Source organism: Peromyscus maniculatus, chromosome 5 (assembly GCF_049852395.1).
Source record: "Peromyscus maniculatus bairdii isolate BWxNUB_F1_BW_parent chromosome 5, HU_Pman_BW_mat_3.1, whole genome shotgun sequence".
NCBI lineage: Eukaryota > Metazoa > Chordata > Mammalia > Rodentia > Cricetidae > Peromyscus > Peromyscus maniculatus.
In genome coordinates this window covers 10,302,410-10,325,518 of record NC_134856.1, presented here as the reverse complement: position 1 = coordinate 10,325,518, position 23,109 = coordinate 10,302,410, and the positions used below count along the sequence as shown (strand labels likewise).

The 23,109-nt window shown below is 53.9% G+C and overlaps 2 protein-coding genes across 4 annotated transcripts; one reads left to right on the top strand and one right to left on the bottom strand.

The window, feature by feature from the left end:
• The first annotated feature begins 3,128 nt into the window (after nt 1-3,128).
• On the top strand, nt 3,129-10,273 carry Polr2c (RNA polymerase II subunit C). Its single transcript, XM_006985231.4, has 9 exons — nt 3,129-3,290; nt 3,393-3,442; nt 5,991-6,059; nt 6,184-6,236; nt 7,383-7,511; nt 7,790-7,841; nt 8,048-8,216; nt 8,338-8,412; nt 9,089-10,273. The coding sequence occupies exons 1-9, from the start codon at nt 3,205-3,207 to the stop codon at nt 9,231-9,233; spliced, it is 828 nt and encodes a 275-aa protein (XP_006985293.1). The 5' UTR covers nt 3,129-3,204; the 3' UTR covers nt 9,234-10,273.
• Dok4 (docking protein 4) lies at nt 9,981-22,241 on the bottom strand. Of its 3 annotated transcripts, none has more exons than XM_006985230.4 (9): nt 21,985-22,241; nt 16,815-17,036; nt 13,342-13,449; nt 13,077-13,191; nt 12,713-12,832; nt 12,438-12,627; nt 11,727-11,865; nt 11,454-11,574; nt 9,981-11,359 (listed from the first exon to the last, which is right to left on the bottom strand). In XM_006985230.4, the coding sequence occupies exons 2-9, from the start codon at nt 16,878-16,880 to the stop codon at nt 11,241-11,243; spliced, it is 978 nt and encodes a 325-aa protein (XP_006985292.1). In that variant the 5' UTR covers nt 16,881-17,036; nt 21,985-22,241; the 3' UTR covers nt 9,981-11,240. The 3 variants fall into 3 exon arrangements, with proteins under 3 accessions (XP_006985292.1, XP_076427782.1, XP_015859232.1); XM_076571667.1 differs by lacking the exon at nt 21,985-22,241 and adding an exon at nt 17,763-17,883; XM_016003746.3 differs by lacking the exon at nt 21,985-22,241 and having other exon boundaries at nt 16,815-17,181.
• Between the last annotated feature and the right edge of the window lie 868 nt (nt 22,242-23,109).

Genomic DNA, 23,109 nt, shown 5'->3' with positions numbered 1-23,109 from the left:
AGGTGTTCTGTTAGTCAGATGAGGGTAAGAACTCTTTCCCAGGCCATGAGTTCCCTTGTCTGTTCTTAGTCTCTGCCTGCCTGAGGGCAGTCCTTGGTTTCCATGTCCTCCAACCTCTGCACTGGCCTGGCTTCCTTTGCACCATGGTTAGCCTGAGGGCAGTCCTCGGCTTCCATGTCCTCCAGCCTCTGCACTGGCCGGGCTTCCTTTGCACCATGGTTAGCACTCTCTTCTGCTGTACTCTCCTGTTGAATCAGCTGATGGGGAAAGCTGAGTTTCAGATCTTGTCGTGTGGGCTTTCTGTTCCCCCCTGATTCTTTTATGCCTCTTGACATCTTGATTCTTTTATGCCTCTTGACGTCCCATAAAGTTACTGCTGCAGCTATTACACTTTGTCCTTTGTAGCATCCCTCTCTCTCAGCAGACGCACGTGACTCCTAATTCACTGGGATGGTGTGTGCTATGGAGCAGGCCCCCTCTGTCGATGCCTTCCTCTATCTCAGGAACAAATGTCACTCCTCGTTACAGTGAACTCTTTATTCTCTGGTAACTTCTGCCCTCCGAGTGTAGTTCCTTCAGGGTTCTTTCTGTTTAAGGGCTTCTTTTCTCTGTGTGAGCAGCTGCCACTCTTTTGAGGCCAGTTTAAACTCTACGGGTGCAACTACACAGATCTGTAGACGGGGAGAGCATTGTAGCTACTTCAGAAGTACATCAGGTGATCAAGAGTAGAAAAGGAATGTGTGTGTCACTTATCACATAAGGGCATTGTGGAAGAGTACTTTGGGGACCTTTGAGTTGGCTCAGTGGGGAAGAGCACTTGCAATCAGGCCTGCCATCCTAAGTTCAGTTCCAGGGACCCACATGGTGGAAGGAGAGAATTGAGTCCCATGTTCTTCTTCGACTTCCACACATAGGATGTGTTGGCACCATTATGTACATACACACACATGATAAAATACATGTGTTTTTCGTGTGTGTGTGTGTGTGTGTGTGTGTGTGTGTGTGGTTATCGCACTCTTGCTGAAGTTAGCTCAGGAGTGGGTCTTTCATTGTTTGCTTCTTTATATACCATCTAACTGGCTGAGCACTTCCAGGGGATTCTTCTGTCTCCACCTTCCAACGGAAAGGAACACTAAGATTACAGAGCTGCGTTGCCATGCCTGCTTGACATGAGTTCTGAGGATTTGAACTTGGTCCTCGTTCTCACACATAAATTGTCTTACACACTTGGGTTACTTTCCCCAGCCCTCATTTATCTATAGATGTACAACCTCATTCTTTTAGAAAGTTTCATTGTATTCCTATGTATTTTTAATTATTATTACAATGGTTTTTATTTTTTAAATGGCAATATAACCACATCATTTCCCCTTTCTGTTGTTTGAATTTCTAATAGTCTTATAATAAAAAATCTAGAGCCAGATATCAGGGTGAAAGCTGAAAGATCAGAGAAACAGAGCAAGCCACAGCCCACCTATTGCCTCACCAACTCCACAAATCCTCAGAAATCCTCTGAGTCTCCACCAGAAAGGGTCTCAGTTGAACTGCTTTAGTCCTGTTTCCTCACGCCTTATATACCTTCTCCACCCTGCCGTCACTTCCTGGGATTACAGGTGTGTGTGTGTGTGTGTGTGTGTGTGTGTGTGTGTGTGTGTGTGTGTGTTCCTCAAAGAGATCCAGACAGATCTCTGCCTCCAGAGTGCTAGGATTAAGGGGGTGTGTCACCACTGTCTGGCCTCTTATGTCTAATCTAGTGGCTGGCTCTGTCCTCTGATCCCCATCAAGTTTATTAGGGTACACAGTATATCACCACACCTTTCCCTTTCTTCCCTCCTGCCCCTCCCGTACACCTCTCAAATCCATGTCCTGTTTTTTGTTAATTATGTTATGCACATACACATTCCTAATACATGAATACAACCTGCGCAGTCCTTGTAACATTACCTGTATTTATATGATCTCAGGACTTTTAGTACTGTATTGGATAACCCATTGCAGGGCGTTATTTCTCCCACTTTCAGCATCCCCTGATTGTTTCTTAGGGTTGAGACCTCTCCCCCTTCCATGCTAACACATCCATTGGTGTCCTTGTTTGTCTCATTTAGGCAGTCGGGTTGGTGAGATTTCATGTGTGTGGCCTTTGTAACATTTCCAGGAGACACAATCTCACGGCAAACTTAATGATCCCCTGGGTTACAAGCTTTCCACTCCCTGAACCTTAGGTGTTGAATTTGTTGTAGATGTAACAGTTGAGACTGGGCACCCAACAATCTCTTGTTCTCTGCATTTTAATTGGTTGTGGGGTTTTTGTTGTTGTTTTGTTTTGTTTTTGTAATGGCCTCCATCTTTTGCAAAGAGAAGTTTCTTTGATGAGAAGTGAGAACTACAGTATCTTCACATGGTTCCCCTGAGAATCTTCAGAGCCTTGATCCTCCTCTCAGAAACCAGCAGATGTCCCCTCAAATGAATGTGTCAAATTTCCACCTCTCTTTCACGTTAGTAAGTGAAGGCCTCACATACTGTCAAATGTCCCCTTGCTTCAGACAGTTTCAGAGGCTTAGTTCATTATCATCACGGTGGGGAGCATGGTAGCATGCATGGTGCTGTAGAAGTAGCTGAGAGCTTTACCTCCAGATCCAAGGACAGCAGGCAGAGAGTATTTTTTAAATTATGTATATGGGTCTTTTGGTTGCATGTATGTCTGTGTGCCATGTGCATACCTGGTGCCCTCAGATGCCAGGAGAAGGCATGGGATCCCCAGAAATTGAAGTTAAAGATGATACTAGCCACCATTTGGGTGCTGGGAATCCAATCCAAGTCTTATGGAAAAGCAGCTGGTGCTCTTAAGCATTGAGCCATCTCTCCCGTCCCACATGTATGTATGTTTAACCAAGTCTCCATCGGTCATTGCCTAATGAGTTATTTTTAGCAATTACAAATAACACTGTCATGAATAACCCCGTTCCTGTACTTTTGTGCTATATATCTTGGGGATTTCAAGAGCCTAGGGCCTGGTGCATTTTGGAGGCAGGGCATTTTGGAGAGTGCGGTTAGAAAACGTAGGCCCGGAAAGTTCTGGCCTCCGGTCAGCAGGTGGCGCTGCGCGCACGTCTAGCCGGAAGCGCCGTGGACCCAGCCGACAAATTGCTGGTGGCGGCGCAGGCGCGCTGCGGGACTGGCGCGGGAGTCTGGCTGCGGGTCGCGATGCCGTACGCCAACCAGCCAACGGTTCGGATCACGGAACTCACCGAAGAGAACGTCAAGTTCATTATCGAGAACACGGACCTGGCGTAAGGCGGCGGCGAGGGGAGAGGCGGGCGGCCGGGTCCTCGGGTCCCCCGGCGGGGCTGTGGCTTCGGGGACGCTCACACGGCCTGGCTTTCCTCCTGTAGGGTGGCCAATTCCATCCGGAGGGTCTTCATCGCCGAGGTGCCCATAATAGGTATGCGACCCTCCCTCGGGGCCCCTGCCGCCGGCCCCCCGCTCCAGGTGGGAGGCTGGGAGCACTGCGGTGCTGCACGGTGGGCTGGGGCCGCCTAGGCCCGCCCTGCTGCGTGCCTTCCTCAGCGCGTGGCTTCCAGCTCTGCTCCGTCCGCCCAAAAGCAACAGAAATTAAGACTAAACACTGTTAAACAGCGGAGAGCCGCGGCCTCCTCATCCGTAGGGTGTAGACGGTAGGAGTCGTTAGCGGTGTTACCGGGGGATTACCGAAGTCCTGTAGATGATGTGCCTTTGCTTTTAAGCCAGTGTTGGGTACTAGTAGGTGTCTTTTGAAAATGTATCTTAATTGTACAAAATAATGGGCTTCGTTGTGACATTTTCGTGCACACACGCACACAGAGTACTTGAATTGCATTCAGTACCCCTTCACTTCCTTTTATTCCCCTCCCACTGGCCTCTCGCGTCTTTCCTGATAGTACCCTGCTGTAGTTTCTTGTCTCTTCTCTCTTCTTTAAAACATATTTATTTACGTATATCTGTATGTCCCTGGGCGTGAGGGTGCTACAGTGCATGTGTGGAGGAGGTCAGAGACAGCTTATGGGAGGGATTATCTTCTACCATATGGGCCTCAAGGATTGAACTCGAGTCTTGACAAGTGCCTTTACTTTGCTGATCCATGCCCTGAACTCTTTTTTTTTTTTTAAGTACTTGTTTATTATGTATACAGCATTCTGTCTGCATGTATACCTGCATGCCATAAGAGGGCACCAGATCACATGTGAGCTGAGAATTGAACTCAGGACCTCTGGAAGAACAGCCAATGTTCTTAACCTCTGAGCCATCTCTCCAACCCAGAACTCTCCCTTCTTAAAAGTTGAAATTCCACATGAGAGAAAGTGTGCTTGCTCTGTGGCTTCCTTCTGCAAATTACATACTTTTGTTCTTTATTATTGGATAATGCTTCAGTGTGTGTTTAATATCACTTTTTGTTGTTGTTTTGTTTTTTCGAGAGGGTTTTTCTGTGTAGCCTTGACTGTCATGGAACTCACTCTGTAGACAAGGCTGGCCTCGAACTCACAGAGATCCGCCTGCCTCTGCCACCCAAGTGTTGGGATTTAAAGGCGTGCACCACCACTCTGTATCCATTCTGGTAGGTGTCTTTTTTTAATGGATCTCGTATTTCTACTGCATGTGTAGATCATGTAAGTTCCAAGCTAGATGTAAAGACAAGACATGGACAGACACAAGGCAAAATATGACAGGTGTCTTCAGGGGGATCTGAATGGGTTTTGGGGTTTTTTGTTTGTTTTTGAGATAGGAAGGAGCTCAAAGGGAAGGAGTAGCAGCATCTGTACACACACAAGGTTTTTAGAGGCTGGGAGTTTTCACCTGCCAGGGTGTGGGAGGATGGGGATGATGGGAGGTAGGGCATAGGAAAGTTCGATGTGGCCCTTGCTTGGGTTGGGCAGAGCAGGTTAGGCCTATCATTGTCTGGTCTTCTGACCTCTTTTCCTTTGTCCATACAAGTTACTTGAGAATTGGGCTCCAACACTGTTTGATTTCTGAATTTCATTGTTTACATGCAGATGTTTGCTTCTGAATGACTAGGTACATGTGTGAGTGAAGCCTCGATAAGCACACAGTCCTACACTCCCAGCAGTGAATGGGAGGGATCGTGTTTTGGTGTTAGTGCACTTTCCCCGTGGAAGACATTCAGGTCTATCCACTGGTGGGAGTAAACTGGGATTCTAAAGGAGTGAGCTGGTTTTATCCTACAGTGAGGTGTGGGCCATGAGCCACATTAGTTTTATGATCTTTTCCCTAAAAATTTTTAATTAGTTTTAATTATGTCTCTGTATGTGGGTATTTGCAGAGGAGGCCAGGGGTCTCAGATCCCCCTGGAGCTGGGGTTAGAAGCAGTTGTGACCCATCTGGCATGGGTGCTGGGAACCCCTTAACCTCTGAGCCATCCCTCCAACCCATGATCCCCCAACTTTTAAGTGCCCAAGATAGCTTTTGTTCTTGGATTTGATATTAACACGGATAGCAGATTTGAAGTGCTCTTTAGGGAACATTCAACTCCGTAAATATTCCACTCTCACAATATTCTCTAAGTGAGTGTTTCTTTGTGTGGTACCAGCAAGCCCTAAACCCAATTCACTGGAGGCAGGAAGGTGTTAGGTATGGTATGTGTGTGGTTTAAATTAGATGCCTGAACCTCCAGCTGTCACTTTGGAGTCAGTCTCTGGCAGCCTGGCCTGGGCACCTTCAACTTTGTAAACACTGAACACTGAGTGATTATTTGCTTTCCTTTTTTTTTTTTTTTTTTTTTTTTTTTGGTGTTTTTGAGACAGGGTTTCTCTGTGTAGCCTTGGCTGTCCTGGAACTCGCTCTGTAGGCCAGGTTGGCCTCGAACTCACAGAAAACCACTTGCCTCTGCTTCTGAGTGCTGAGCACTGAGTAATACTTAAGTAGGTCTGGAGATGTCTGAGGTCTCAGATGGTGGGTAGTCTCACTCACTTGTGCTGTTGTTCTGTTGCCTTTTTCAGCCATCGACTGGGTTCAGATTGATGCCAATTCCTCAGTCCTTCATGATGAATTCATTGCTCACAGGCTTGGTGAGTTTGGACATTGAGAAGTGGAAGGGATTAAAGTGGGGTGCTTCCTGTCCCCAGCCCAAGGGACTTGTAGGTTCTTGTGATGGCGTGGCCGCTCTGCAAAGCACTTTTCTGTGTCTTGCAGGATTGATCCCCCTCACTAGTGATGACATTGTGGACAAGCTGCAGTACTCCCGGGTATGTGTGTTGCTGGGTAGACTGGAGGCACAGGGGGTGGGGTGGGGTGGGGGTGGCGCCTAGTTGTCCCAGGAATCTTCTGGATGCCTTCCTCTGGCTGACTGTAGCATAGTTTAGAAACCATTGTGGTAATGATGTTCTAATGCTGTGGTCCTTGCTTCTGATGGGGCTCTCAGCACATCCAGGCATCTCAGTGAGCCTTACAAAAGGGGACACACACACCCCCAATGCCCATAATTCTTTTTTAAAGATAGTTTTTTACTTTAGTGTGTGTGTATTTCTGCTTCTATGTATGTATGTGCAGATGGGTTAGGGTGCTGGAAAAGGTCAAAAGAGGCCATCAGAGCCCCTGGAGCTAGAGTTACAGGCAGTTGTGAGCTGCTGGATATGGATCCTGGGAACTGAAAGATCCTGGGTCCTCTGCAAGAACAGCAAGTGCTCTTAACAGCTGGGCCATCTCTCCAGCCCCACCATGCTGCTGCTGCCGCCGCCCCCCCCCCCCCCATTTATTATTTTTTATAACAGGGTCTCACTATGTTGTCCTGGCTGGCCTTGAACTCCCAGAGATCTGCCTGCTTTGCCTCCTGAGTGCTGGGATTAAAGGCATGTGCTACCATGCCTGGCTGAGAACACTACCATTAATGAACACTCTCTTTTTTTTTTTTTTTTGGTTTTTGGTTTTTGGTTCTTTTTCCTCTACAGTTACCAAATGCTAATGTTTTACTACATTTGCCTTATTTTTATATAGTGTTGTTTCCCCTAACTTGAAAAGATGTTTTTCTGTTCTTCCCTTGCTTGTTGTATTTTCAGTAATTCCCAAGCTGGTCCGCATAGTGCAGGGCAGGTATGGTCCCATGACAACCTTGGTCCTCTGAGGCAGTCAGTCCTGTTTGGGCACTGCTGTGTTAGCAGTGTGCCCCCTAGTGGTAGCTTGCAGCAGTGACCGTGGAGAGGAAGTGTAGTTGCCAGCGGGTAGACAAGTTGTCCATAAGCTTGAGCAACCATGAGGATGGTGTACCAGATGCCACAGCCCAGAAGAGGCCTGGGACTGTGGTCAGCCCCTCTTCACAGGAAGAAACGGAGAGGAGCTGGTTAGTACAAGCAGGGAGTCCAATCTACTCGTTCCTACTGCCCTTCCTGCCTCAGGACTGCACATGCGAGGAGTTCTGCCCTGAGTGTTCTGTGGAGTTCACTCTTGACGTGAGGTGCAATGAAGACCAGACTCGCCATGTTACCTCTCGGGATCTCATCTCCAACAGCCCCCGGGTTATTCCGGTCAGTGCCTTTGCTCTTCTCTGTCTGGCTCCAAGTGGGACGGTTGGGGTGATCCTTATGAGATGTGGTCCTAAAGTCACCTGCCCTATGACCATCTACTTTAAATGGCCACTTAGAAGTGCTGGTCCTGAGTTCTTGAACAGTGTTGTCCAAAGACCCTCTTAAAAGCCATTGGACTGTTTGGACAGCTCTGCCGCCTCCTTCTCAGGCCTCCTTTCCCTGGCTTGACAGTTTACAGAGGTAAGAGGCTAACGCACACTTGTTTGGACTTCCCACAGGTGACATCCCGGAACCGGGATAACGACCCCAATGACTATGTGGAGCAGGATGGTAAGGGGGTGGGGCGGGATGGTGAGGGGGTGGGGCACACATGCTGGTGGCCAGAGGATGCAGAGACCAGATGTACCGTCTTGAGCTGCCTGGTCTCTGTCGCTCATCTTCAGACCCTTCTGTGGGTTGTCTTCATGCAGTACGGGGTCAGAAGTTGGAGAACTGGCCTCTCTTGGTTCCTGGCTCACTCTCACCTCTCCCTGCAGACATCCTTATTGTCAAGCTGAGGAAGGGCCAAGAGCTGAGACTGCGAGCCTATGCCAAGAAGGGCTTTGGCAAGGAACATGCCAAGTGGAACCCCACTGCAGGGGTGGCTTTTGAATACGATCCAGACAACGCGCTTAGGCACACGGTGTATCCCAAGCCTGAGGAATGGTATGTGCTGGCGGGGAGCGGGGCCTAGCAATGGCCGTAGTGAGAGATGGGGTGGTGGGTGCTCTGAGAACCTTGTTAAAGGCAGAAGTAGCCACTCGTGCTCCCCTGTGCTTGCCCTCAGGCCAAAGAGTGAGTACTCCGAGCTGGACGAGGATGAGTCACAGGCTCCCTATGACCCCAACGGCAAGCCAGAGAGGTAAGACCCGGTCCTGCTTGGGACTGTAATTGTAAGAATAGAGGGGGGGAGGCTGTTAGGCAGTCACCTAGCAAGCCTCCTCTGTCCCCCATGTGACAGGAGAGCTAACTGTCTGACTTACGTACACATTCTGAGTTGGTCTTCATCCCCCTTTGGTCACCATGAAGAAATAGGCCTTGTTGTTATCCCATGTTGTCTCTGGCCTGCCTGTTTAGGCTCAGGCCAGAGCAGAACTGACCGGAGCCCTCCCCTGAAGAACTGGCCTGTGTCATGTATGATTTTTGTTCTTTCCTGCTGTCTCCAGTGTAGAAATGCACATACACAGTCATTGTAGAGTTTTCAACACACCCACACCCACACCCACCTTTTTTTTTTTCAAGACAGGGTTTCTCTGTAGACCAGGCTTACCTCGAACTCAGATATATGCCTGCCTCTGCCTCCCAAGTGCTAGGATTAAAGGCTTGTACCACCACCACCCAGCTCAACAATGCTCTTTTGAAGTAGCTGTAGCTTCCTTGAGGAGCTGCAAAGTGGATCTGGACCACTCTGCATAAGAGGTTTTAGGTAAAGGGAAGTCAGCCCTGTCCCAAGATCAAGTGCCTTGTAGGAATGAAGTCTCACAGCATAGAAGGGAAGCCTGCCTTATGAGCGCTCTGACCCTACTCTTGTCTCTCAGGTTTTACTACAACGTGGAGTCCTGTGGTTCACTGCGCCCTGAAACCATTGTCCTCTCAGCCCTCTCTGGGTTAAAGAAGAAGCTGAGTGATTTACAGACTCAGTTAAGCCATGAGATCCAGAGTGACGTGCTCACCATAAACTAGCCGCAGCTTGTCTGCTGAAGACAACTAGGTTCAAGGTGACCACTGGACTTCAGGTCTTGGGAGCCCTTCTGGTTTCAGGGCTGTGGACTGCAGTTTGCTCAAGCTGCCTGGAAGGTCATCAGAGTCAGGGCTTCCACTGGTATTAGGCAGGGCAGTTTCTTATGAGGCATTTAGCATCCCTGTCCCTACCTTCCTGATCACGGTGGCATTCCTCAGAACCCTAGGCATCCCTTCCATCCTGTTTCCTAGCTCACTAGCAGGGGGCCCCTATTGCTTCCTAGTTGAGAGCTACTGGCCTAGACATCTGGTCACTCCAGCTTTTTAAATCTTTACCCAAGGAAAGGAGTTTTCACAGCCCTACCTTAGGCGTCTGGCATTGGGACTGAGCATTAGGACCTTCATTGAAGCAGCCTGTGACCTTTCAGGTCCTCTTCCCAGGGTCAGGGCCCGCTTACTGGCACTTGAAGTTTCAGGTGTCCCTAAGCTGAGAAGTCACCCTTGGGGACTGGTATTAGACCCTGGCTGTCCTCTCTGTCCACAGGTGAACTTGGTGTTTTATACTCTGGCCTGACACTTGGGGGCGGGGGTACCACAGACCCCTCCCATACTTCCTTTCTCTTTAGTGAAGTTCAGGCCCTGCCCTTAGCATGTCTCCAGGTTGAAACAGACCCACCCATAGTGGTTTCCAGGCAGGGGATAAGCACGCACCAGCACAGAAAGGAAGGATATTTATTGATCAACAGTAGATGTCTTTTTACAAGTTTTTATTTTTGGCAATAAAGAGCACAACATAATCTCCTTCATGCGTCATCGTGCTGCTGGCTGAGCCAGCTCTTTCCCTCCTGGGGACCTGGGCCCATTTCTTGTACAGACTAGCTGACTGTCTCTGGGTGGTCATGGCCTGGGTCAGTCAGAGCTGGGCTGGCCATGCCATCTCCCTGGCTCTAGGGCACCTCTGGGAGGGGGCCTCCTTATCATCCTGCCACAAATGTCAACAGTGGTTATTTACAAGGTCTGTTCCCACAAATCAGAACCCTAAAGTATTAAAAAAACAGAAACACGCAACCAAAGGTTTGATGTGAATAGAAAGATAGCCCTTCTGCACGGTAGTCAATAAAGACCAGCACTAGAAAATCAATTGCTTTAATTGCGTTTCAGCAGGGAGCTCAGCACCTTGTGGGGAGATGGGAAGGTCTTGGTTTTGGAATCTGGCCTGGGGTGGCTGGCCCAGGGCAAGGGACTCCCCTTGCTGGAGCACTGTACCCCCGCTCAGTAAAAGGGGCAGCAAGGTGCTCCCCACAGTAGTCCTGCTGCAGCCCTCTGGGCTGGCCCTAGCCATCCTCTACTGCTGAGGTGATGGGCGCCCTGCCTGAAGACATCTTCAGCCTACTGAGCAGGAAGGAGCCAGTGCAGAAAGTGCATTTTAAAACCAGATGCCACCTCTGCTTAAAACTCCTAAGTGCAAGGCTACCACGTGGTACAGCAAAGTTTGGGTCCTTCCTGTGTCACTGCTGGCCCAGAGGACAGAAGCTACCTGCTACCTTGGCCCTTAGGCTTCTGAGGAAGAGCCCACAGACAGCACCGGTCTGATTGTCCCCTACTCTGACCCTGGCAGCTCCAACAGTCTTGGCAGCAGGAGAGCTGTATCACTGAGGACAGGAATGGCTGCCCTCATACTCAGACAGCCTTGACCATGCCTGGTCATGGAATCAGAAATGGGTATGTGTTGGGGAGGGATAAAGGGAAGCCTCATTAATACAGAATATGTCATAAGCCATATATATTAAAACCATTAACAGTATATAGTCCCACGGTGGCTCCAGCCCCTCATGCTCAGGTGGTGTGGCCAGCCATGTGCTGAGGTCCAGCCTCACCCTTGAGGGCAAGGAGGGACGGCTTGCTCTCTTCAGGCTCTTGGCCAGCAGCTCCGTAAGGCTGTCCACGGGCTGCTGCAGTTGGCCTTCCCACAGGTGGCCCAGCAGTCATCAGCACCCACCAGTCCTGCTGTCACTGGGAAGGGCCCTTGGTCTCACTGCTGTCCTCTTGGCTGGGCTGTGGCTTAAGCAGGATGAATCTGTTCAGGAGGTCTGTTTCTGAGCTGGCCTGGGCTGCCCCATACCCTTCACCTGTGGTCAGAGATGCAGGCTCAGAATTTGAATCCAGGACCAAAGACCCATGGTGCCCAGGAGGCCTCCACAGGGACAGGACACAATGACTCACCATAGCTGGAGGCTTCGGCAATGTTCTGAGAACCTGTGATATGGTGCCAGTATGCGCTACGGGGCAGCATTGTGGTGGGTGTGCAGGGATATGAGTAGTGTTCGGTGCCCTTGTTCAGCAGCTGTGGCACACAGAAAGGGGTCCCCTGTGTTAGTTCTGGGGACACTGCTGCCGGCCCAAGGCCCTGCCTGACTCACCTGTGGACACGCTGGTGGAAACTTAGCTGGCGTGGGCCCCACCTCCCATGCCCTGGAGCAACAGCCACTGCCTCACCCTCACGTTCTTCTCCATTTCCAGCAGGACCCGCTTATGCTGCTCAGCGATGGCCAGGGTGGCACTGTGAACCCGTTGGTATATCTGCTCCCCCTCCTGTGTCTGGAAGGTGTAGAGGCCTTCCCCAGCGTCACACATTCTGAGGACAGGGAGCAAGAGGGCAAGGTGTCAGGAATTCCACCGTGTGGGTGTGCGAGTTCTGTGGGCCAGCTGTGGTTGTACCGAGGCCCCTGGGGACAGGGTAGCCGCCACATACCCAGTGGAGGTAAATGGACCTACTCGGCTGTTCTGCCGCCCTCCGGTCTGCACACTGAACAGTCTCCGTACACGTTTACAGAAGAGGAAACCAGCACCCAGTGTGACAGTAGCTAGGCCAAGGTTAAGCAGGTGGTACAGAGCTGAAGTCTAAGGCTGGCTGAGTCCCAGCAAGGGTCTTCCCCATCAGGCTCAGTGCTTTGTGAATCCCCTATAGGAAACTGGTGCTAAAGCCAGAATCCCAAAGCTAGAAAGTGCTGCAGTGGCCAAGCCAGGGAGCTGTGCTTTTGGTATACGGCTTCACTTGACCTGCAAGCTAATCACTTCAGGCCCTGAGTTCCTCGTCTGTAAAACTGAAGCATTTTATCCCCTCTGGGTAATATGCCTGATGCCATGCAGAGAGCAGTCTCCACGGTGGCCATGTGGGATAGGGTGGGAGCAAAGAGGGTATTTTACCTGCCCGCCTCAAAGGTAAAACGTGTGGCATCTCGGCCATAGCGGCGCAAGGAGCAGAGGGGCCACGAGACGAGCTTCACGCGGGGGTTGTGTATGTCCCAGAGGTAAATGTTCTCGTGGGTGATCTGCAGCTTGCACTCGCCATATACGTCCAGGTTGGGGCAGGGCAACAGGAAGACATTGAAGCGATCTGCAGAGCAGAGGATGAATGAGAGCAGAGCTAACTGAGGGCCCCACCTTCCCCTCCCCACCTTGAGACCCAGCTCCAGCCTTACCTGTCTGCTCACACTGTACTCCCGGGGCCAGGAGGTCGGGCTCTCCCAGACTGATGTCATTGAGCCGTGACCCCAGACATTCCACTGACAGTGTCTTGTACCACTCTTCTGCCTCCAGCTCTAGAGAGAAATCACACTTGGTAGTCCTACCAGCTCAGAGTCCCCAGCAGCCCACCCGGACTCCTTGGCTTGAGTCAGTGCACTCTGCAGGGAGGGCAAGGCCTGCCTGCCCACCTCAGTCTGGGGACCTAATCCACCAGGGCACACCTCCCACCCTTCCTGCCAGGGTTGGCCCTGCTCTCTGTCTGGACCGCTGACTGTTACCAGCCCCGACCAGCTGGAGCCTGCGGCCCCGAGGCCTCACCTGAGTCACAGGTGAAGGTGCGAGCCGAGTCGTCCGTGAATATGATAGCCACCGCCTGCCTCTTGGTTTCCTTCGGGAGCCGTGTGACACACTTGACGTTGCTGATCTCAGTCACCTGGGAGGACACCCCAAGAGGCTTAGCCCGGCTGGGGCACTTCACCCCACCTCCCATAGTTACGCCCCCCAGGAAGGTACTCTCAGACCTCAGGACTCAGCAAGTCATCTTTGCTCACAGGTGGGGGGAGCTAGGGCCCAGGCCCCTAACCTTGGGGCAGCCTCGGAGGCACACTGACTTCTCATCAGGATACTTCTCCAGCCGCTGGGGCCCCTTGCTGGACGATTTCCGGAACACCAGCCAGCACCTCCGGTAGATCTGTGGGTCAAGAACAGAGGTCAGGTTGCTGCTGGACCATGATCCCCAACAATGCTGTCCTGAAGCTACCCCAGCCTCCTGAGGGAGCAGTACCACACCCTTCCCTGGATCCTAGCCTAGAGGAAACCTGGGGATGGTAACTGCCCGACAGCGGCCACCAGAGGGGCAGCCCACCCCAAACGGCCGAGGTGGTGTTCATGATCAGCTCTGTTGAGTTGTTCTATGATCCTCCGTGTGCTCAACGTGACTAGTGTAATGGAAGGAGCATTTGTGAAATGCTTCCTAGCCAGTCAGTGTCGGGGTCACTCCTGAGGCCAGTTCAGTTGTCGTCTCCATTTCAGAGACAAGTAGAAGAAGGCCATGAAGAAGGCAAGAAGGAAGGACCTAACGCAAGTGGCGGAGTTCCTATCAAGGTGGACTTGCCAGGGACACACCCATTACCACAGGACAGACCACCCTGGCCGCCAGTCTCCCAGGGACAGGAAGTGGCCCCTGCACTCAGCCAGCTTTGCATCACCAAGGCCCTGGTTTGGGGCCCAGGCGAGGCTCTGGTGTGAGGGGCAACACTCTTGCTCCCAGGGCTTTCCCTCACCACTTACCAACAGTGTACCACAGGGGGTTCCCGTGGGGACCAGAGGCCTACAGAGGGTAAGGGGACAGAGCTTAGAACTAACTGTGCCCACACAGCGCAGTACCTTCCCTGGGCAGTCTCTTGCCTGTCCTCACCACTAATGCCCTGTGCGCTAGGCCACTGAGAGTCTCCAGAGCTTCAGAAACTCCTAAGGAGGGAACTTCTCCAGAGACAAGCTGGCCTCGAGACACCATGAAAGGTTGTCCCAGCACCTCCATCAACTGCCCATCTGAACTCTTCTTGCAGGGCCCCTCCCTCCCTCCCTCCCACCAAAGGCTCTCTTTAGCCAGTCGGTGATGGATTTACCAGCTCCTGCCAGCGGGCGCCAAGCCTGGCAGGCCTGTTCCCCGGACATCCCTGTGCCACTGTCATTGCAAATAAGAGGGCTCCTGAAGGGGCCTGGGCTGAGGAGAGGAGGGGGGAGGCCACTGGGCCACAGTCCCAAGGGCTGGCCGCCAGCTCAGCTGCCTCCTCTGCCATAGGTACAGCACCAGGCCTTTGGCAGGCAGGTCACAGAGCAAAATGGACCTAGACAGCCCCTCTCCCTGGAACTCCCTAAAGCTGGGCCACTTCAGGCTCCTGTCTGGGACCCTGGGAAGTGTCTCTGCCTCTGCACCCGTCCCTAGCTCAGCCCTGCTCTGTTCACTTGAGCCTTTTTAAAGCAGAGACCGAGTATGCCATATTCTCCCACTCCTTGCTTATACCTGCGTGCAATTACTGAGCAGGTGAGTGGCCATGTGAAGGGCAGGGTGGACAGGAAGATGGACAGACGGGTGAATGGATAGATAAATGGATGGGTGGGAGCTGCCTAAGCGCCCCCACCCCCAGCAGGCAGCGACCTGGGAGTAGAGGCCTGCCCCCCTCCCCCAGCACCCTGGTTGCCTGGTTACAGGATACACACTCACACAACCCCAGGGAGCCATGCACTCAAGCGCTCTCCTCACTTCGCACAGGTCTTTGATCAGCTCTTCCGAAGCACTTTGCCAGGCTCTACTCTGCTCAGGGAGGGAGGGAGGGAGGGAGGGAGGTAGGGAGGGAGGGAGGGAGGGAGGGAGGGAGGGGAGGCCTGGCAGGTAGGAGGGGAGGGCGGGCTCTACCCCCTTTCCATTGCTTTCAGCACCCCCACCCCAACCCTGATCTCTGGAGACTGAGACAAGAACACTGCCTGGAGCAACTGTAAACTACGGCCCCTCACAGGATAGCAGAGTAAGCTCAGGTCTGTGGAGAGTAGAGTCTCTGGATAGAGTAGACGCCAGTCTGGGCCAGGCCACACCCCACCTGCCAGCTCTTTCCCAGGGTCTATCCACTCTGCACTTGGGGTCTGGGAATCCCCCAGGAGCAGGGCTGACACTGACCCCACCTGACTGCCCTGTGGCCAGGGCTCCCCTGGCAAGCCCTGCCCTAGACAGGGAGAGCCTCAGCTCTGCTGGCCCCTAGGGACTTGCTGGATCTAAGTATGGGGATAAGGAATGGTGACGGGAGCAAGGTCCTCGTTCTCTGGGCCTCTGGGCCTGGCCTCAGCCTTGCTCTTTGTTCTGTCTCGGAAAGAGCGGGGTCTCTGCCAGGCTTGAGCCAGTGAGACTCCAAATAGGCCCAGCAGCCCTGCCTCAATCCACTGATGGTCCAGCTGATGGCCGTGGGTTGTGGTCCTTTTCTGGACACACGACATCCCCAGAAGGGCAGGAGGAACAGAAACCACACACACACACACACACACACACACACACACACACACACACACACACACACACACACACACACGGAAGCCAGGTGATCCCTGGGCATCTCCTCACCCTCAGGCTAGCTCAGGAAGCCTTGAGCCTTGAGCCTAACCCATCAAGGTAGCAGGGAAGGACAGGAGTCCTGGATATAACAGGCTTGAGTCACCTGTCACCAGGGCTTGCTTTCCTGCTGGGAAGAGCCTCCCATTGGATGAGAGGAGGTGGGCAGGGGAACAGAGGCTTCAGAGGGACCCTGGGGCCCTACTCATGCCTCTGGGGGATTTTCCTCAGCTGGAAACCTGTATGGGCTGAGGAGCAGTACGTGGCCCCTCTAAGCCCCAGCTCGGGGCTACCTCCAACAATGCCAACAACTCCAAAGAAAGCAGCCTATCCCAGAGCAAGGGCCATTTCACCCACACATCAGGGGAGTGTCAGCCTCTGCCCCGCCCCCACGCCCGGACCCCTACCCCCCAACAAGCCCCTCTCCTCCCTTAACACTTCCTTAGCACCCAAAACAACCACCTAAAATGTGAGTCCAGGCTCGGAGCAAGTTGAGAAGCGGGTGCGTGGTGGCAGCGGGGAGTGGGAGGGGTCACTTTAAAGAGGACAGAAGAGGTGGGGAGCAAGGCGAGGAAGGGAGGGGGAAGGGGGTGGGGAGCAAGGGGAGGAGGCCCAGGGGCCAAAGGGGTGCTCTGCTCTCACAGCCTTACTCCTGCTACCCGGTGGTGGCCGCCACCGCCACCGCCGTGGCCACAACTTCAACAATAGCAGGGATGCCTCTGCCAGACTGTCAGCTACCACTCCTGGTCCAGTGGCTGGGATGCCAGCCAGCCAGCCAGCCCAGCTGGGGCAAGAGATGCAGCAGGCAGAGGCTGGCCGGGCACATGCCAGCCAGCCAGCCAGCCAGCGTTGAGAAACCTCGAACCACAATCACACAGTACCCCACACACCATGCCTCCAGACCCGTCCTCAGCACTGTTTATTGACAAGGGCCCCCCGCCAGGGTGGCTCACCCCGAGCTTCCTGCTCTTCATCTTCACATAGCCTTGCTTGACGATGTCGTTGAAATTGGTCGCCATGGTTGCCCCTCTGTCTTTGGGGTGCCGGCTGGGCTGAGGCCGGGAGGGGTGCCCAGGTGATAAGCCCAGGTGTCCTGGTCTCCCCTGATCACCTGTTCAAGACACTCCTCACCTCCCCCGCCTCAGCATTGTTCTAGCAGCTCCTTCGCCCAGCTCCTGCAGGAAGCCCAAATGACAGGGAGATTAGAGCCAGTGACATCTTTCTCTCCCCCTGGCTGTCTCGTTCTTTTTTCCTTCCTCTTCCCACACTCCTCCCTCCCTCTGCCCGCCCGCCCTTCCTCCTTCCCTTCCTCCCCACCCCAGGACGGCAGAACCATTCAGGAAAAGCGAGGTGGAGGCAGAGCAGGAAAATGGTCCAGCCCAGTCCCCTCCCTCAAGGCTGGGGCTGGCAGTTAACCCCTTCCTGGGCTGGCTGGCTCCCGTTCTGCTTGCTGTGGAGGTGATAGCAAAAAAAGAGAGAAGGAGCCGGGCGGTGGTGGCGCACGCCTTTAATCCCAGCACTTGGGAGGCAGAGGCAGGCGGATCTTTGTGAGTTCGAGGCCAGCCTGGGCTACCAAGTGAGTTCCAGGAAAGGCACAAAGGTACACAGAGAAACCCTGTCTCGAAAAAAAAAAAAAAAAAAGAGAGAGGGGAATGGACCAGAGGCAGCTGGCTCTGGGGGAGCCTGGCCCCTCGGCTTGGCAGCACCTGGCCATCCTGCTACAACTTTGGGGCAGACTTAAGGCACCTTGCCAGAGTACCCCCTCCTGGGTACTGGAATCCCGGCAGAGAACTTCCAGGAAATGGTCCAGGGTCCTGTATCTACAGAAGCCCGCACTCCAACGTAAAGACAATGCCCTCCTGGTTTCACAGACCCCAAGCCCTCTGCCCACCACACCATACCTGGTTCTCCCCAGCCCTGAAGAGAGGCTGGGAGTCACCAGCTCGAGCCATTCAGACCCTGCTCCTGGCCCCTGGACTCTTCTGGGTGCTGGTGTTTCCTGAGTAAGAGGGCAGAGTCCAGGGGGTGGGGCCGATAAGTCTGAGGAATGTGTGGGACTGTAGGCTGTGGCCTCTGAGGAAGTAGACACTTACTCTGGTCCTGAGCTAGGAGTAGCCCAGCCTGGGGGTGGGGACATGGCCCCAGCAGGCCATTCGGTCTAGCCAAGCAGTGTTATGTCCTGAGCACGGTCAGGCATTAATTATAGGAAGGATGACCCAGGGTAGGGGGTATAGCCTAGGCAACACAGGAAAACCGGGAGTAGCAGGGGGAGATTTGGGATCAGTTAACACAGACCCAGGCAATCCCTGCCGTGACCCAATCTAACACCTTCCTATTATACACTAGAAAAGAAGGTTGCCCAGAGAGAGTAAGCCACCAGCCTAAGGTCACACAGCAAGCCCAGGCTACAGCCAAAAAGGAATGAGAAGCTCCCGAGTGGAACGTTGTCCTGTAGCCCACTTTGGCTGCCGCCGCTGCCGCCACCTAAGCTTTCTCTGCCATGAAGCCTCAGGAGTCAGAGCTCTGCTACCAACATGGCTCCCCACATCTCCAGGAACACTGGGCGGCAATGCACTAGCATTTCTGGAGTCAGCTGGACATCTGTGTTTCTAGGATGGGGCCCTAGGGCAAGCAGGAATCTCAATCGGCCAGCATCTTGACATTAATTAATCTCTTGGACGCCTGTCTATTGAGTCCCTAACAAGGAACAGATGGGACACCCCGGTGGGCACATGCAAACGAGGTGTGGCAGAGCAGTTACCTCTCTCCTGAGTACAGTGATAATCCCCGGGGCCAATGCATCCTCTCTTGCAGATCCCATGTCCAGAATGTTCCCACAGCAAGTGCTCTGCCTCTCCTGCGGCTAGTCCTCAGCAGCCCTGTCACCCCTGGGCTCTGGCAGAGGGGTCATTTTCCCAGCTCTGTCTCCACCACCTACCTCTGGGGTTGTCTCGTCCCAAGAACAAGTACTGACTCCACGGAGTACCCCCCTAAGGTGTCCAGCAAGCTGGCCCCCCGGCAGTCAGTCCACAGCACTGAAGGCCAGTTTCCCAACCTGCCTACAAGAAGCCACCAGGCTCAGGGTCATCGAAGGTGGCCCAGACAACCAGGGGCATGACTCTAGTAGGCTCTGTAATCCCTCAGCTTTCACATCTTTTTTTTTCCCTAAAGGGTCTGGGTAGGATGTGGTGATATATGCCTGTAATCCCAACACTAGGAGGCAGAAGCAGGAGGGATGCCACAAGTTAAGGCCAGTCTTTCTACTTTAACTGAGGAAGTGAAGCCGGAAGTACCTGCATGCTCTGGACCCTCCTGCCCAGTCCTGGCCACACACCCACTACACACCAGCCTCCAAATGCTCAGTGCAGGGCACCCCTTGTTGGCTCCATCAGCCATCTCCCCTGCAACCCATGGGCCAACGGGCCACACCAAGGCCTCAGGGCTCCCTGCTGTGCCTGCCCACCGGACATCCAGCCCTAGAACCACTGAAAAGCAACATTCATGGAGGAGCCCAGGACCTGGCAGCTGGCTCTGGCCTCTGGTCTCTTCAGTCCCCAGCTAGGTTGTAGGAGCAAATACTAACCCAGGACCCAAAATGGAGTGCGAAGAGGGTTGGGAAGGAGAGGATGGAGGAGGGAGCATCAGGAGGGGGATCCATGCCCACCCTCCCCCCTGCCAAGAGGGCGTACACGGTCTTAAACAGAAAGTCATCTCCAATCTGCCCCAAGAAGGTCCCTCAAAGGCTCAATAGACAAGAACTAGGGGCAGTGAGAAAGGCCCTGCCCATCCATGGCCACCACCAGCCTCTCACAGGTCTGCAGAGGGACAGATACCTCCAAATGTGAAAGGACCTGAGGTATAGCACCCTCAGCTTTGGGCATGAAGCCCTTGAGTATTGTATACCTACCTAGATGGCTTCGCTGGGTTTCCAGTAGCCATCCTCATGTTCTAGGAGGTAACCCCCCCCACCCCCACACACACACACACACCTCTCCTCTATCCTGGTATCAATGCGGCTGGCTATTCTTGGAGGGACAGTAGCTGCCTTGGGCCAGGCCACCACAAAAAGTCAGGCTGGAGAGCACACTGCTGCCCTCCCCAGGAAGGGCAGCATCCTGTAAGGAGGGCGCAGGAGGCCTCCTGGGGCCCTTCCTTCCCACCTGCCCCATGGGCAGCACTGAGTGCTCCCTCCCAGAACCCCGCCTGGAGGCTTTGGCTCTAGAACAAACACAGGAGAGCCTGAGTGCTGCCTGCCTGGCCAAGCTGCCCCACCCCTGACAGATCAGATCTTATCAGGGCTGCAAATCAGCCCTACCTGGACACCATCTCACTGTCATCTGTCTGTTTCCACCTCACAGCAGAGATCTGATTGCAGGTGGGTTGTCGGGTTGTCTTTTCTCCGGCATGGAGAACTCTCCCTATTACTTACCCAGCTGCCCCATCCTTCTGTGGTTACTATCTGGGGCCAGCAGGGTGCGCTCCCACAGATTCCCATGCCCTGTCCAAGGAGAGCCACAAAGACAGACCAAATACTGAACTGAGCAGAGGAACATCAGAGAGACAGGACATCGGAACACTCATGGTCGCCTGGAATGTGGTCCAATGCCCCACATCACTGCTGTCTCATCTCCCCTGGGACCCTGCCACTTCTCAGTATGTAAATGCCTTCTCAGGGAAGCTCACTGCACTTACTTTTCTCTGCCTCTAACACAATTTCCTCCCATGGTCTCAAGGATATTCCACTGCCTCAGTCAGATCTCAGCTGAGAGTCCACCTCCTCCTAAAGGCCCTCCTGACCCCCGGCCTTGCTAATTATCTGTCTCGCAGCATCCAGTGTTACGGTCTATCGCACGTCGCTATGAGATTTTCCTGTTCCTTCATCTGTCACTTGGTCATGTAGAGACACCAACAATGACAGCTCCCTGATGGCCAAGCCTCTTCTATCTAGTTACAGCTCCATCCCAGTGACCAGGACACCCACAGAGGACGGAGTAGGTGCCCAATCTAGGGAGGGACACTAATTTTATCTAGGATTGTCCTCATCCTTTCACCCCTCACCACCACTATCTAGCTCTGCTCCCAGAGCGTGTGAGCAGCAGCAGGCTCTCACTTCTCTGCATCTTAGTGCCAACTGGCAGGACCAGCCAAGCCCCAGAGACCAGGAGAACCAGTGGGGTCCGTGATCCACAGTTTGGTTCAAAGCTGCCTCCGGGAACTTGTGCTGCTGCTGACACTGTCTCTGAGCTTGGCTAGGGGTCCCACCTTAGCTGGTGGTGTTGGATGAGGTCACATCCAGCCTGTTGCCTTGCCCAGGACTACCCAGCACCCAGGCACAGAGAAAAAGCAACATAGTGAGAGCTTCCCAGCTTCCGGGACCCACCTGGGATGCCTACACAGCAGCCACACTTCTCTGAAAAGGGCCGGCAAAGAACGTGCAGGAAGCACAGCCCCCGGCGGCTGCTGGAATGTGCTGGGGCTGACACCCGGCCCCTAGCTGCCCTGGCTTATCAAAGCCCTCCACCCCGGCCCTCCATCCCAGTGCTTGGCAACTGTTCTGCTCCCGCAGCTTCAGGCAGGCAGGCTGCACAGAGTCCCTGTCTGCGCAAGGCTCTGCTCTGGTCCTTTTGCAGTGACCAGTTAGCTGGCTCCAGGGGAAGAAGGTGGACAGAATCCCAGGGCCAGAGGAGAAAGATTTTTAGGGCAGGAGACTGCTGGCCCGGAGGACTGCGATGAATAGGAAAGCCACTTGCAGGTCCGGGTAGACAGTAGGGGGAAGCCTTGGAATTTGGGGAGCAGGAAGGCAAAGAAAGCTGCTTCCGGAAAGAGGCTCAGGGAGCCGGAGATCTGGGTTTCTCTGATGGGATACGTGGAGGGGGGGTGGTGCAGGTGAGGTAAAGTCTAGACCTGGGCTTCCCAGAGATGAGAGCTGGGTGGGACGGCTCAGGGAGTTTCAGGGTCCCGCTGGCTTCGAGGGGCGCATCTGAGCCCTCCTCCCTTAAAGCAGGACGCTCCCGTGGCTGGTTCCCGAGGTGCCCCAGGGCACTCCAGGGTGAGAGTCGCCGGGATCTCACAGCTCGGTGCGGCCTAGGGACCCCCCTCCCCGCCTCACATTCCCCTATTTACCTGGGCGCCGAGGCCCGGGTTGGGGTCGCTGGCTCCGCAGGTTGCGGGGCGGGCTCATGCCCGCGTCTCGGCGCAGCCCGGCGGGGGCGGCGGGGTGGCGGCGAGCTGCTCGGGCTGGAGACTGGAGTGAGGCGCAGCCTCCAGGTCCGGATCCAGCGGAGACTCTGGAGGTAGCCGGTTCTGCTGATCCCGCGACGCCACGCCCCTTGAGGCCACGCCCCGCGCCGCCCTGGCGCCACACCACGCCCCACCGCCACGCCCCCGCCCATCCCTGGCGTTGTGTCACACCCCTTCCCGGAGCCACGCCCCACCCGGGAGATCCGCCCAGTCCCGGAGCTCCGCCAACGCCGTATTCCTCCGAACTGCAGGACCTAAGTTTCCACCTGGCAACCCAACCCTCAGCTCCCTGCTAGTACCAACTCAGTGGCACCAACTCTTCCCTATGCTCCAAAGCCAAAACTCACGTTGCCTCGCATCTTGGGGAGGTGAAACCCACATCAACTCCCAGCCTTTGAACCTTACCCCCCAACTCCAAGAGTCGATACCTTGCTACCCTCTTGTCGACCAGGGACTCCCTTCACTACCGCCCAGGCCTGCCCAGGACTCCTCCACTTCATCAACCGCACACTCAGCTCCACTCAGCTGCTCCCTCCTCAAGCCTGGGCAGACAACATTATCACACTTTACTTTTTACTTACTTTTTATTTTTTTTTTACTTTTGTCTATTTAGAGTTTTTGAAACTAGGTCGTGTGCACGCGTGTGTGTGCGCGCGTGTGCTGTAGTAGAGTCCGGAGTCTAATATTGGGTGTCTTCCAGAGAGCTAGCAATTTAAGCTACATTGGTTATCCATGATGCCTTGGGGTCTATCTCAGCCTCACAGTGCTGGGTTACAAACATAAACCCCTCTCTCTGTACTTTGCTTTGACGTGGGCGCTCGGGACTCACACTGAGCCATCTCCCTAACCCAGGGTCTTGCTATGTGGCCTAGGCTGTCCTTGAACTTACTACAGGTCCTTCTGCCTCCATCTTCTGATGCTGGGCTTACTTCTGCAACCCCGCCAGGCTACATCTACACAGGTTTGCATCGTGGCTGAGTGATCCATGGTCTCTCAACTGCAAGTTTG